The following is a 15,654-nucleotide window of genomic DNA, read 5'->3' as shown; positions in this document are numbered from 1 at the left end:
CAGGAAAATGTTGAAGAACTAGCTATATGTTTAAATGGTATAATAAACAATATAGGATATTATTTACATATAGGTGTAAAAAATACTCACATACCTGATAATTTCTTACCAAAAGCTTTCGGTAATATTTATCTTAACAGCATTAACCACCTGAGTTCTTTGATTTTGTTTTCCCAAAAAGAAATCCCTCTAGAAATAAGAAAAAACCCCAATACTGATGAATTCTCTCTGTTGGCTTAATACTGTAGTACTTCCTCTTGGCCTTTATATCTGTGACTGTTATGAGCTGATGAGCCTTACGTTTGTTGCTGACGGATAATGTTTTTCTTTTATTATGTGTAGTTGGTCAGATAACAGCATGAGGAAGGATAGACTTAGTATACATGCATATGCTCATTCCAAATTGTTTTGGAATATGTTCATCTTGTTATATCAGCTCAGTAGCTCCATTAATGGAAATTTCAAATTAGTAGTATGTTTTGTAAAGTGTTGAGATTGAATTAAAATGGTAAGATTGAATTTTACGTGTCCAGTTCAGTTTTTAAGGACCGAAAGACTTAGTATACTGTACATTTTCATAGAAGCTTCCAGAAAATGTTTTGTAAGTTGGTTGTTAAATTCCATTGAGAGAGTTGGGTCTCCATTACCATGAAGATATTAGATGTGACTGAATAAGAAGTTTACTTCAGTTTTCCATAACAGTTTAAGATATTCCTGGAGCATTAAGTCATATAGTTCCAGATTATTCATCGCATAATTGAATCTCTGATACTTATGTATTAGAATTGCATAGCTTGTATTAATACAGCCTAAAATGTAAAATGAATACGATGATTATATGGTTCTTATTTTGATTATTGAATATGCTCCTTAGTCATAATTGTGTCACTTAACTCACTTTCCACCTAATGTGACAGGCATAGTTAGCACAGTGGTTAAGAGCACTGACTATGTAGGCTTCTCTCAACCTAAATTGTTTGTAAAGTGGGTAATAATAGCTGATATATTGGAGTATGTGCTAAGTTTTACACGTGTTATCTAATTTAATCTTTCTAACAACTCTATGCAATAGGTACTGCTATTATTTCCAATTTACAGCTGAGGAAACTCAAGGCCCAGAGATGCTAAGGAATTTGTTCAAGGTCACACAGCTAGTAGAGGCCGAGCCAGAATTCAGACCCAGGCAAATTGACTCTAAAGCCTGCATTCTTGACTGCTATGACGTATGGCTTCCATGGAATGATATTAGTACCTACCTCCCCTTAGTACATTTTAGAAGATAAAATAAGATAATGCTTACAATATACTTGACAGTGCATGTATGTAGCATATAATAGAAACCCAGTAAACATTCGTTACTATAATTATTATTCCTTTATTCAAAATGCTAACTTCTTTTTCCCCTTCAGAAGTGCAAATGTGAAAATTAATAGATATAAATGCTTCTGAGAATTTTTAAAAATTATTTTTAATCTTTATTTATTTTTGAGAGAGAGACAGTGTGTGAGCAGGGGAGGGGCAGAGAGACAGGGAGACACAGAATCCGAAGCAGGCTCCAGGCTCTGAGCTGGCAGCACAGAGCCCGATGCGGGGCTTGAACTCACGAACCGCGAGATCATGACCTGAGCCAAAGTCGGACGCTCAACTGACTGAGCCACCCAGGCGCCCCGAGAATTTTTGAATATAACTTAGTTCTATATAATTTGTTTCTTGACAGACTGGTTATGTTGATATTCATAAAAGGGAGCTCAGCTGTTGACCTTCCTATTTTGTTTTGTATTTTATTTTATGTTTTTTATGTTACTGTATTTATCTCTGTCTCAGATTGATTCATTGCTCCTGAAAGCAGCAACACTGAAAACATTTATTTACTGGCATTTTGTATCTGAGCGATCCATTTGCTTTCCCATACCCTGAAATAGATATTTTCTTTTTTTTTCCAGTTTATTAATTATAGAGTGACTTTTTAAGGTACAGGGAATTTGTCTATTTTAAAATGTTGTATCCCCCCTTTTAAGACATCCTCACTCAAGAGATGACAACAGTTGTTCAAGAAACAGAAGCCACTTTATCACTGGTGACACAAGAGCAGCAGGTTTCTACCCTCGAGGTTACCAGAGAAAATGGTAAGACTGAGGAAGGAGAAGAGCCCCCCTCCACCACATCTGGTGTTCCTGACGTTACTCAGCTGTCGAGGAGATGGGAGCCTCTGGCCACGACACTTTCCACTGCGGCCACGCCTCTGTCTTTTGAAGTTACTTCTGCTCTGGAAGGTTTGTAAGGGAGGGAGAATTTTGGGTGTGGATCTTGTCTGAGTTAATAAGGAATAGAATGAGTGAGGCAGATGTACCCCCATCTGCCTGCACTCACCTAGAGAATGAACAGAAAATGCAGGTGAATGCTCTGTTGTCTGGGGAGATGTGGCAAAGCCTAAAAGGATGAGGGGTTAGTTCCCAAAGCAGAGTCTCCTGGTGGCTCATCACTGGGGCCTGTGAAGGCCAGGCTTCCTGAGAACTCTCTCCTTGTTTGACAGGCCTGGCCGCTAGGAGCCAGGGGGTGGAGTGAAAACAGTGAGGACCAGGGTTTGAATCCCAGCTTTGGCCCTCACTAGTATTGTGGCCTCAAGCAGGTTTCTTAATGTCTCTAAGCCTGGTTTGTGCATCTTTATTATTATTATTTTTTAAAATTTTTTAATGTTTATTTTTGAGAGAGAGAGCGCATGCGAGTAGAGGAAGGGAGGAGAGAGAGGGAGACACAGAATCTAAAGCAGTCTCCAAGCTGTCAGCCCAGAGCCCAACGTGGGGCTTGAACTCATGAACTGTGAGATCATGACCTGAGCCGAAGTCAGACGCTTAGCTGACTGAGCCACCCAGGTGCCCCTGGTTTGTGCATCTTTAAATAATGTCTACCTATCTTTTTAAAAAAAAATTTTTTTAATGTTTATTTTTGAGAGAGAGAGAGAGAGACAGAGCATGAGCAGGGGAGGGGAAGAGTGAGAGAGGGAGACACAGTATCCAAAGCAGGCTCCAGGCTCTGAGCTGTTAGCACAGAGCCTGATGCAGGGCTTGAACTCATGGACTGTGAGATCATGACTTGAGCTGAAGTCGAACGCTTAACCAGCTGAGCCACCCAAAAGATGCCCCTGCCTATCTTTTATGTTAATTTCACTTAGTTTATTTTTGAAGCTAATTTTTCTATTTTGAGAGGGAGAGAGAGAGTGCATGTGTGCGAGTGGGGGAGAGGCAGAGAGAGACGGAAAGAGAGAATCCCAAGCAGTTTCCATGCTCAGCACAGAGACCACGACCTGAGCTGAAATCAAGAGTCAGTCACTCACCTGAGCTGCTCAGGCACCATGCCTACCTATCTTATAGGTTATTTTAAGGATTTGAAATAATGTATACAAAGTGCTTTCTATAAAGGAGGCCCTCAAATGCTCTGATATCTTAAGGACAGCAAAGTTTTCAAATCTTGGTGATTATTGGAATTGCCTGGGGATTACAAAAATTATTAGTTAATTATTTTTGGACCTCATGTCTCTATCTCATTATTTGTTGGTCTAAGTAAATAGGCTTAATTTATTAGCTGAGTTTTTTTTTTTTTTTAATAATGTAATAAATATCTCCTAATCCTGTCTCTCCAAAAAACCCCGTAGGGCCTGGTTAGTAACCTACATGTAATCCTATATCTCAACTTCCTCCTCTGACTAGTAACTGTCATCCTGAATCTTGTGTTCCTCATTTCCCTGAATTCCTTTTAGTTTAGTTTTATTAAATGCATAAAATTATGCATTTAAACATTTCAGCAGTTTTTAACTTTATAAAACAGTATTGTGCTGGAGATAACCTTTTTGGGACTTACTTGTTTTACTTAATAATCTATGGCTAAAATTTACCTAATGTGGTTCTTTTGTTTTGACTGTTTATAATGTTCCATTATGAAAATAGATTGCAGTTTATGCATCTAATCTTTATCCAGTCTCTTCTAGCAATTTGCATTTGGGTCATTTCCAGGTTTGGCTGTTGTGAACACTGATTGCTGCCATATGCATATTCTCCATTGTACATGTACAGGAGTTTCTCTTGGTTATATTAGCAAGGAACTGAATCGCTGGGCTCTAGGTATGAATGTTTGACTTTAGGGGGCAATGCCTAATTGTTTTCCAAAGTGGTTGCACCAATGTGTACTCTTAACAGCCATGGATGTGAGAGCCTGTGAATCCATATCCTGGGAGTTAAAAAAATAGTTTTTTGGTCTTCACCATCAAGGAGATTCTGATTCAGTAAGTTGAGATATGTGGAAAGCATGAAAATCGATTTTTAAAAAACTACCTCAGAGATCCTGATGATCTACCAGACGTGCAAAATAATACTATCCAAGGGTTTTTTATATAGGGGAAAACCTGGAGCTAAATCTGGCTGCTTTGAAATTGAGCATATTCTAGGGGCGCCTGGGTGGCGCAGTCGGTTAAGCGGCTGACTTCAGCCAGGTCACGATCTCGCGGTCCGTGAGTTCGAGCCCCGCGTCGGGCTCTGGGCTGATGACTCGGAGCCTGGAACCTGTTTCCGATTCTGTGTCTCCCTCTCTCTCTGCCCGTCCCCCGTCTCTCTCTGTCCCTCTCTGTCTCTCTCTGTCCCAAAAATAAATAAACGTTGAAAAAAAAAAAAAAGAAATTGAGCATATTCTAGACACATACTCTTACTCTTTGGCTTAATTTTTAAAAGTAGTTCTTGGCATGGGGCGCCTGGGTGGCTCAGTTGGTTGGGCGTCCGACTTCCGCTCGGGTCGTGGTCTCGCCGTCTAGCGGTCTCGCGGTCTCGCCGTCTCGCGGTCCATGGGTTCGAGCCCCGCGTTGGGCTCTGTGCTGACAGCTCAGAGACTGGAGCCTACTTCGGATTCTGTGTCTCCCTCTCTGTCTCTCTGCTCCTCCCCCATTCATGCTCTGTCTCTCTCTCTGTCTCAAAGGTAAATAATCGTTAAAAAAAATTAAAATGAAAAAGTAGTTCTTGGCATATATTTTAATAATTTTTAAAACATATTTTATTAATGTTTATTTATTTATTTATTTTTGAGAGAGAGAGAGAGAGAGAGAGTGTGAGCGAAGAAGGGGTGGAGACAGAAGAAGACAGAATCCCAAGCAGGCTCTGCGCTGTCTGCACAGAGCCCCATGCAGGGCTTGAACTCATCAACTGTGAGATCATGACTTGAGCCGAAACCAAGAGTTGGATATTTAACTGACTGAGCCACCCGGGCACCCTTAATAATTTTTTGTTAAATTTTCTATCTTTTCCATTGTTGTATCTAAAATTCTGCAAAGTCCATAGTATTGTCAATGGAATGAGTGGGATATTAAAATTTAAAAAGAAAGTTCTGATTTGAGACAATACATTTTCCTGGAAGGTAAAGTGTCTTGCCTTGCATAGCTGGATTGATGCACTATGGGAAGAGGGAGCTGGCCTAAGTGCCAAACTTACTGTATATAAGATACTGGTTTCATTAATCATTTGTTACTTAAAAAGAAAAAAATACATGTATACATTTCCCCTACTGATCATCTTTGGGTCAAGTCCTATCTCTTGTGTTTGACAGATCTAATGGACACCATCACAGGGCCAAATGAGGAATTGTTCACACCAGTTATGGGCTCTCCAGTGACTCCGCCTGGAATATTGGAGGAAGCACCCAGCATTTTCCCAGCACTTTCTGATTCTGAGGCACCCTCTGAGACAAGAACCATTGTTCCATCCATTAGCCATGTTAATACAGCTGCCTCATTTGGCCTGGAACAACTTGAATCTGAAGGTACCCATACATTGAAGAGAATCTTTTCTGTGACTGATTGAGTCACTGAGCAAATGTTGTTTTGAAGATTAAGGAGAATGTATTCCGTATGCAGTGTAGATCAGGGGTCAGTAAACTATGGCCCGGCCAAATCTGACCTGCCATCTATTTTTGTATGACCTGCAAGTTAAGAATGATCTTTACATTTTGAAGTGATTGAAAAAAAATTAAAATGAGAATAATATTTTGTGACCTGTAAAAGTTAAATAAAATTCAAATTTCAGTATTCCTGAATAAAGCTGTATTGGGACCCAGCTACACTTGTTCATTTACATATTGTCTGTGGCTACTTCTGTGCCAGATTAGCAGGGTTGAGTAGTTGTGACAGAGACTGAATGCCCACAAAGTATAAAACATTTATGATATGGCCCTTTACTGAAAAAGCTTGCTGGCCCCTGGTCTAGATCAATCGTTCTTAACTGTAGATGAACATTAGGATCACTTGGGGGAACTTTGAAAAAATCCTAATGCCTGATTCCTCCCAGTGATTCTGATTCAGTCGGTGTAGGATACGATCTGGTGTCCACATTTTGAAAGAGTGCTTTAGATGATTTAAAATCTGCCAGCTGGATTGAGGATATTTGTTTATAAGGAAAATTCAAGTTTCCCCACCAGATTTTCTTAGGTAGAAGTTTTAATGTGGGTTGTATTTTCACAGCACTGCTCTGGTTGTTAGTGCTGGGGTTTTCTTCTTTATGACCATCTCTGGGATGTTCATAGGATGTTGTACTATTTGGAGATGGGTAGTCTCTTTACCTGTTAAGACTGAGAAATTCATGCCAAATTATACTTTCCAAGACACTGGCTTTGAGCGTGAAAAAGATGCTCGGAGCACAGCTGTACATCCACAAACAAGAAGACTGGAAATATGATGAGAGGTCATTTAATTAATCAGCGTTTTGGCAGGCAAACAGCTTTTGGTTGGAAGTGCAGAATATCCAGAGATTTGTAATGCTGAGTTTCTAATCTAGAAGACAGGTAAGCTTTTGGGAACTAAATTATCTGTGGGTTTGATGCAGTAAAGACATAGGATGTGGTGTTATTTAATATTTTGTCTGCTGTATAGCAGGGAAGGTGGTTCATCCAGGTTTGCAGCAGACTCTGTCACAGACTTTCAGGGTAACACTGGCAGTTTTCTGGCAGAGAAACATGACATTTTAGGAGTAGTGTGGAGAACTCCATAGTAGAAGGCTGGTTTAAGAAATGGATCAAAGCAAGCTCAGAGGCTGATAGCTCTTGCACTCCACATTGAGATAAAAACCGTATGACTTTGAGATTAATCTCATATTAGCTGTCTGCTCTCCTTGACGCCATCTGGAAAAAGCAGGTTTCCCCAAATTAACCTGCGTTAGAGATGACAGCTTTACCCGGCAGGGCTCATTAAATCAGAGGGAAAAAAATATATTTGTGAGTAATCCATACTTGTGAAACTGCAATAATTTTCTAAATTTAGTAGATGATGGCAGTTGCGTTGAAATATGTGAGAATTTTCTTGACTTGCCTAAGATGTCCTGGAGTTTTAGTGCTTTTCTTCTACACAATTCAATTCCAGCTTCTTTTTGAGAATATATTTTTTTGGGTTTTGATCTAAATTATGATCCTTGTCAAGGCTTATGGAAGACCCTTTTGGTTTAAAAATCCTCTGTCAGCTACATTGTTGGGCTTAAGATAGGGTTTTGAATAAACACACCTTTTCTTCTAGAACCCAGGAAGTGCACGATGTATGTTTAATTAGTGTACATTAATAACATCACAATTAGTTTTATGTTGGTGCATCTACTTCTCTGGAAGCTGAAGTGACTACACTTATTTAAACAGATAAACCTACTAGATTTCTGTGTGTGTTGGAGGCCTGCGGTTTCAAGGCATGTTTTTCTGCCTTGTCTTTGAGACCTTTGGGTGAAGGATTTTAATTCTATCATAGGGTTATACCCAGAGGAAGATAATGTATTCTTTAAAAAAACACTTTTTAAAAAATGTTTATTTATTTTTGCGAGACAGAACGCGACTGGGAGAGGGGCGAAGAGAGAGGGAGACACAGAATCCAAAGCAGGCTCCAGGCTGTGAGCTATCAGCACAGAGCCTGATGTGGGGCTCGAACCCATGAACTGTGAGATCATGACCTGAGCTGAAGTCACACGCTCAACTGACTGAGCTACCCAGGCACCCTGAAGATAATTTATTTTTACTAGAACAGAGGGTTGTGTGCTACATCAAGTTACCTACCTTTGAAGTTTTAATCTCTGTGATGTGTTGACAAATGACATACAGTTTTCCAGTTTAAAGATGTGTGTTTATTTAATTATATTATTAAATTTTTATATGCTATTTTAGTATCTTCTTTCCCACTAGGGGACAGAAGCATTTCTCCAGAGAATGGAGTATTTTTCTCAATGGGATATGGGCAAGACATGCCATTATTAGATACCAGACATCCAAGGATCAACAACCTTTGTGGAAATTTCTGAATGTTTATCCTTCAGGGGATAATTAGGGGCTCAGACAAACCTCAAATTGTATCTACTTGGCCCCCTGTCTTCTTTGTCTCCTCCTTTACGGCTCTACAGCATAATCACTGACTGTCTTAGTTTTCTAGGGCTGTCATAACAAAATACCACAAACTGAATGGCTTAAAACAACAAAACTTTATTCTCTTGTAGTTTTGGAGCCTGGAAGTCTGAAATCAAGGTGTAGGCAGGGTCATGTTCCTTCCAGTGCCTCTAGATGGGTAATCAGCCCTTGCTTCTTCTAGTTTCTGATGAGGCATTCCGTGGCTTATGGCAACATGATTGCAACCCCTGCCTCCATATTCACGTGGCTGTTATACCTAAGTGTGACTGTGCCCAAATTTCCCTCATCTTACAAGGACACCAGCCACTGGATTAGGACTCACTCCAATAACTTCATCTTATGTTGATTGTATCTGCCAATAACCTATTTTCAAATAAGGTCACATTCACAAGTATGGCGGGTTTTGAATATGTGTGTGTGTGTGTGTGTGTGTGTGTGTGTGTGTGTGTGTGTATTTATATATTTTATATATTATATATATATATATTTATACACACACAGAACACATATATACACACATACACATACATATAATGGGGATGCAGTTCAGCACATACCAGGGGTCTGTTTCTGAGAAGTTCACCAGGGGGTTCTGAAGGCAGACGTGCTCTGTCTCTGCAATATCCACTTGAGAGATGCGCATTTGAGAGCAGGAGAAGTTGTGATGTGTTCTACATTTCTCAGTCTCTGAAGAGACTGCCTCTATATGTGCATTCCACCTTGTGCCTATTTTAGTAGGTTTTTTACCTTGTCAGCAAAAATAGTTTGATTTTTGAAGGGATAATGGTTTATCTGTCACCTTGCGTGACACACTTTAGTTCCTTGTTTATTTTTTTTATTTTTTTATTTTATTTTAGGGAATCAATGTTTTCAGGATGGTAAAAAATGCATTCTACTTGTCTCAGGCATAACTCCACTAGGGCTGCATTCATCATTTTTTAAATACAAACATGACAAAAGTGTTCTAATTTTTTATTCAAAATAGCCTAATGGCAAGTTAGTTGCATATATATAACTACATAAATTAATTTTTGGATATGATCTCTGTATAGGTTGATATCCTTTTATTGTTGAATATTCATGTCTTTCTCTGCTCCAAAATAGAAACTTAACAATTTCTGATTACTTATGAAAATTTACTTGGAGTTTTTTTAATCTTTAGAATATTTAGAATATTTTAGAATATTTTAACCGTAATATTTTAACCCTAATATCAAATGGACTAGGTCTTTCAATATTTCTTACCTAGGGAAGTTTTGCTTTCTGTATTTTAGAAATCCAACTGAGGATATCCATTTACTCTGAATAAATCAGACTTACTTTAGTCTTTCTTATATTCCCACAGAAGATGGAAATTTATCTGTGCTGTAAAATTGTAACAATAATTCTGTACGGTGGAAGGTTGTTGCTTTAACAATTCAATATTCAGCAAGAAATCAATTGTGGGTTTATTTGTACCAAGAACTAGGTTTCTAAGTACATGTAGGAGGTAAGAGTACAAAAACAAAGATTTCCTAGATCTTGTGATTAGGTTTTGGTAATCCTTCCTCACCTCTCCCACCCCCAGACTTCCTCCCTTAATGTTTGGAAGTCAGTATTTGAGCCTTCCAGCTAGTGGTAAATGGGAAACTACTTGGTGCTCACCATGGTGCTGACCAGACAGACTTGGGAACAGGATGAATTAGTTTAGATTCTCCCACGATGACTCTGGGTTAGCTTACTGCTCTTCTGCAAGAGAAGAAGAAATACCAGGGTCTCTGGGCTGATCTAACTGATCCTATTTAATGTCCTTCTGTAGGCATAATAGACTGAGTGTTGGGGCTGTATGATCCAGTGCTGTTATCCCAGACAGTTCCCATTTACTATCGGCTTCATGGAACAAACTCACAGTAATTGACTTGGTAGAGAATTACCTTTTTTGTGAAACTTATAATGTATGTTATATGTACATATATAACATATTACCTTTTTTATCATATCAAGAGATTTTTAATTTTTAATATCAACAGGAACGTCCCATTTAACCTTTTTTTTAACATCTTGATTTTTTAAAAGTAAGACCAAATATATGATTTAACTTTAGTTTTTTCTTTTCTGAGGTTTTTTCCTTCTTTTTGGAAGACCATTTTGGCTGCCCTTATATTTAGGTTTTTAAAAAAACTGCATTTTTGACATCTTTTGCCAGTCAGGCAGCACATGTAGGACAGAAAGCTTCCACTGTTATGTCATTTGTTGCTTAATCTATTTTGGTGACATCCATTTTCCTGCTTTTGTGAGTGGTGTGTGTGTGTGTGTGTGTGTGTGTGTGTGTGTGTGTGTGTATGTGTGTATGTATTTAATTTCATGGATATTTTCTACATTCTTCTGAGAGCATTTCCACTATATATATGCAGCACCTTTTAATTTCCTCTGCTGAAGAGATAGTGCTGTTATCTCTCCTTTCTTATTCAGAGTTGCCAGTTCTGTCTCTGTTCTAGGATTCTCTCTACTGATAACATAGAAATTTCAGATGAAAGTGATGTTGGAAAAGTATGCCTTCACTCAGATGACTGATCGTTCTGGCAGTGTGGAGGACTCATAGTTGCTACCTAAGACAAGATGTTTTATTTTCTTTATTGGTCAGTCAGAAATGAATTGGGAAATACGTTCTTTAAGTGGCATTGTGGGAAAGTCTCAGAGATGCTTTTCTTTACTAGCTCCATTGAGGATGCTTAAAAACTCATGTAGAATTTATAGGAGAAGTGTTTGCTCTTCACATGCACTTAATTCACAAAATCAATATTTTTGATCTTCCCAGTATGCACTCCTTTTCAGAGAGGGTTTTGCTATTATTTTCTCAATTCTCATGTAACTTTTCAACTCAGAAGGCAGCTAGAATGGATGAATGAGACAGAGTATTTAAAATCTCATCCTGAGGCTGTATTTATGAACCGAAGTGGATGTGATTTGCCTTTGGGTGCTGCTCATTGGAATCTGGAAGGAAAGATCAAGTAGAGGAGTAAGTTTGAATTGTCTGTTACTTGTAATACTGCAGTGTGAGGTTAAGGATGGTCACTCTAACTGTGTTAAGAATGGATACAAGTTTTGGCTTTTGTTCTTGGAAATGCTTTGGATTTCATTTTCATTTCGTTTTGTTTTTTTTCAGTAACAAAGCCTCTTAAATGATATGCAAATGGGAAGATGAGGAAAAGAGTATTTGATGGAAAATGCCCTTTGTTGGATTTTTATTTTTAGTGGTGAATTGATTTGGTGAATTAAATGCTGAATTCTCCCCCCTGCCCCCATGCTTGTTCTGGCAAAAATAATGGGAATTTAATAAAAAACACCAATTTTATACTATTAACCTGAACACAGGAAATGTCTAATACTATTGCCATGTACATTAGGGAAGGATGAGCTTTTTTTTTTTTAACTTGTTTTTATATGTGCATCGTTTTCACATATATTACATGTCAGATTACAAAACACAGGATTGCTGGTGATTTCAGTTATCGATTGTCTCTTATACTAAGTCACTTTGTCTTGTCCTGAAGTAATCATACTTTCTCTGGTATTTATTATAGATCTCTGTTCTTAAGTACTAATATGTTGTTTAGGAATAGTATAGTAAATTACTTAGCACCCAGAATGGTCATCCCGTGTTTGCTACTACTAATGCTCATATAGCTAATGGTATTTTAGAAATCTTTAAAATCAATATTATCATGTATTACCACAAAGTTTGCTTACAAATTCTGCTGTTAAAGAAAGATAACTGACATTCATTCTGTTTTCTAGTATGCTTTCTTATCATAAGGAATTCATTTGTTGGTATAATTACAATTAAACAAACATTATTCTGGAGCTGATTTTTTCCATCCCCTTTTTTTTTTTTTTTTTTTTTTTTTTTTTTTTTTTTTGGACTCTTTGTTGCCCAGCACTAGAAAGTAGAAAGTTAGCACTGCTTGGTAAAGCTCTCAACCTTAGACACACATGAAATTTTACATCGTGGCTCAAGATGACAAAAAGATTTAGCCCTATATTCAGAGGTTTTGTTCATTCATTTACATGCACATTTAGCAAGTATTTGTTTGGTGATTCAGATAGTAAGAACAAATGGGAGTAGATCTTACATAAATGTTAGTAGAAGAGTTAAGACAGATACCTAAATAACAGAAATAAAAGGCAGAAGGTGGGACAGTATCATACAAAAAATTACAGAAAAAAAGGACTTTGAGAATTAGGAATGAGAGAGAGCTTAGCCCCAGCTTAGAGAAATAAGAAATTGATATTTATGCTTGTGAGTCTTGTGTGTGTATGTGCATGGGATATTTGTGTGTATAGATTTGCATATATGTATATATATAGTATATATATATATATATACACACACACATACACACACTCATTATTCTGTTGATATTTAAAAAAAAATAAGCGATGACAAACCCCAAAATATGGAAAACATTCTAAAGGGTGGTGAATAGAAGACCACATACACCACACAATCGGTTTATAGACATGTAATCAAGCGTATTTTTCTAATTTAGCTTATTGGTTTGATGAATTATTTTTTTCCCTAATGTTTGTTTATTTTAGAGACAGAGAGAGAGAGAGAGAGAGAGCGAGCAGGGGAGGGGCAGAGAGAGAGGGAGACACAGAATCTGAAGCAGGCTCCAGGCTCTGAGCTGTCAGCACAGAGCCCCATGTGGGGTTCATACTCACAAACCATGAGGTCTTGACATGAGCTGAGTCGGACGCTTAACCGCCTGAGCCACCCAGGCGCCCTTGATGAATTATTTCTTAAGAATAGTTTTTTAATAACAGAAGCAACTGCTTTTCTTTTCTTTTTTTTTTTTCATTTTTTTTTTTTCAACGTTTATTTATTTTTTGGGACAGAGAGAGACAGAGCATGAATGGGGGAGGGGCAGAGAGAGAGGGAGACACAGAATCGGAAACAGGCTCCAGGCTCTGAGCCATCAGCCCAGAGCCTGACGCGGGGCTCGAACTCACGGACCGCGAGATCATGACCTGGCTGAAGTCGGACGCTTAACCGACTGCGCCACCCAGGCGCCCCAAGCAACTGCTTTTCAATGTAGAAGAGGCAACCAGGTGCTCAGTCTCAGGCTAACAAATACTTGATTTATTGGAAGCTGTACCATGTCTCTCTTGAGGAGGATTTTCAGAATCCCAAGCAAAAGGATCTGTTCTGAGTGATTCATCTGGGCTCATACTCCAGACTGACAATCCCTCTGAGGACTGGTCTGAACAGGGCTCTGCACGTGTGGTGTTTTCGTGCAGTTGTTGAAGCAAATATGTAGCCTAAAACCACATAACAGGCTGTGGAGATTTCAAAGGCATTTCAGATGTTTGCAGAAAATTAAGGGACTTTTTTAAAGGCATGATCTTTCAGTATGAGGCTAGACATAGCTATCCTTTTACTGGTGTAAACAAGATAATTTTGTTGCATTGGAGTACAGGCAACACAAACCTTAGCAATGTATAAAATAATGTAAGGATATTATCAACTACACTTTATCAGGCTGTATTCATAACCCTGAAGTTGTTTCAGCACCAGACTACCTCTTATCACTTAAGTGTATACATAACCCCAAAGGAAAAGATTAGAATAAAAATACAATGCATCAATTTGAATGGCCTTACAAGATTTTAAGAACGGTCACACTTGGCAACATTGCATTTGTCTTCAAAGATTTACATTGATTCTGCCTAAATTTACCAGTGCCTTTTCTTCTTCGGTCATACTACCTCTGTGTACATTGTTTGATATCTCTAAACAAAATAATCTATGGAAATTTCTTCTATAAAAAATGTGTAAAGAATCTCCAATTTTTTTTAAAATTTATTTTTGATTAAAAAATTTTTTTGATGTTTGTTTTTGAGAGAGAGACACACACAGAATCCGAAGCAGGTTCCAGGCTCTGAGCTGTCAGCACAGAGCCTAAGGCGGGGCTCGAACCCACAATCTGTGAGATCATGACCTGAGCTAAAGTCGGATGCTAAACCAACTGAGCCACCCAGGTGCCCCAAATCTCCAATGTTTTAATAGAAGAAGGAGATTCTCCAGGTGGGCAGAGGGTCTGATACTGCCTCCTCGATTTTCTCAAGGTATCTGCTTCACATGTTCTCTGAGGGGTCCTATTTCTATTAAAACTCTAGCTTGAGGGGCGCCTGGGTGGCTTGGTCGGTTAAGCGTCCGACTTCGGCTCAGGTCATGATCTCACGGTCCGTGAGTTCGAGCCCCGCGTCGGGCTCTGTGCTGACAGCTCAGAGCCTGGAGCCTGTTTCCGATTCTGTGTCTCCCTCTCTCTCTGCCCCTCCCCTGTTCATGCTCTGTCTCTCTCTGTCTCAAAAATAAATAAACGTTAAAAACAAAACAAAAAAAACCTCTAGCTCGAGCATAGATGAAAACCCTCTCACTTGTTCCAACTGAAATTAGTAGAATTTTTAAAAAGACTCGGCTCAAACCTAAAGGAACATAAAATAAAAGAAACACAAAGTGAATTAGGCTCACAAGGTACAAATTTCTCTCTGATCTTACCTTAGCTAATAAGCTCCCAGGACAACCAGGCCCTGACCCATTCCACACTCTGAGAAGCTTTTTTATATTCTGTACCCAAAATACTAGAATAATTTTCAAGCACCTTGCTGGGCTTTCTGGCTACTAAGCTCTTGGCTTGTTTGCTATACAGAGGGTAGCTTCTTTTTTTGTCTTCCTCACCCCTACCCCCACATGGAAGAGCCAAGGCCAAGATGTAAAGTTTCTCTGGGGCCCACCACCAAGTAGGGAGTCCCCAATCCCACATCCATATTATCTGTCCTGCTTTTCAGGTTGAAGGACACACTTTCCATCCCTGGGCAAATGACAGCCAGACAACTGTCATGATTGACACCATCCCACCCTTACGAGGAAAGTCCATCTCTGTTAAAAGCATGGTATGATTGATGTCTAGGCAGTGCAAGACTGTTCTCAACATACAAGAAATATACCTGTATGATAATAGGCTCACTCTATCACATTCTGTAATAAATAATACTTAGTGCTATGCTACTCTGTAAACAGAATGCAATGGAGTTAAAGTTGACAGAGGACAGGAAGGAGACATAGAAACAGTTAAGCCTAAACTCATCCTCCTTAGGGGCCTCTCAGACCGCCTAGCCTACAGCGAAGAGCAGTACAGACTAGTGGATAATAGCTCTGGTTCTGGTCTTACATGGACAGTCTATGTTCAAGTCTTAGCTCCA

General features: G+C 38.8%; 1 protein-coding gene across 1 annotated transcript in view; it reads left to right on the top strand.

The window, feature by feature from the left end:
- The window catches only part of ARMH4 (armadillo like helical domain containing 4), a 128,113-nt gene that overhangs the window by 11,794 nt on the left and 100,665 nt on the right, over nt 1–15,654 (top strand). Inside the window, exons 3-4 of the mRNA XM_047861060.1 lie at nt 2,019–2,273; nt 5,587–5,799. Of these exons, the coding sequence (XP_047717016.1) occupies nt 2,019–2,273; nt 5,587–5,799 (468 nt within the window). The remainder of the gene's footprint in view (nt 1–2,018; nt 2,274–5,586; nt 5,800–15,654) is intronic.

This window comes from Prionailurus viverrinus, chromosome B3, assembly GCF_022837055.1.
Source record: "Prionailurus viverrinus isolate Anna chromosome B3, UM_Priviv_1.0, whole genome shotgun sequence".
Classification (NCBI taxonomy): domain Eukaryota; kingdom Metazoa; phylum Chordata; class Mammalia; order Carnivora; family Felidae; genus Prionailurus; species Prionailurus viverrinus.
The sequence above is the reverse complement of the archived record's forward strand: the minus strand, read 5'-3'. Positions and strand labels throughout refer to the sequence as shown.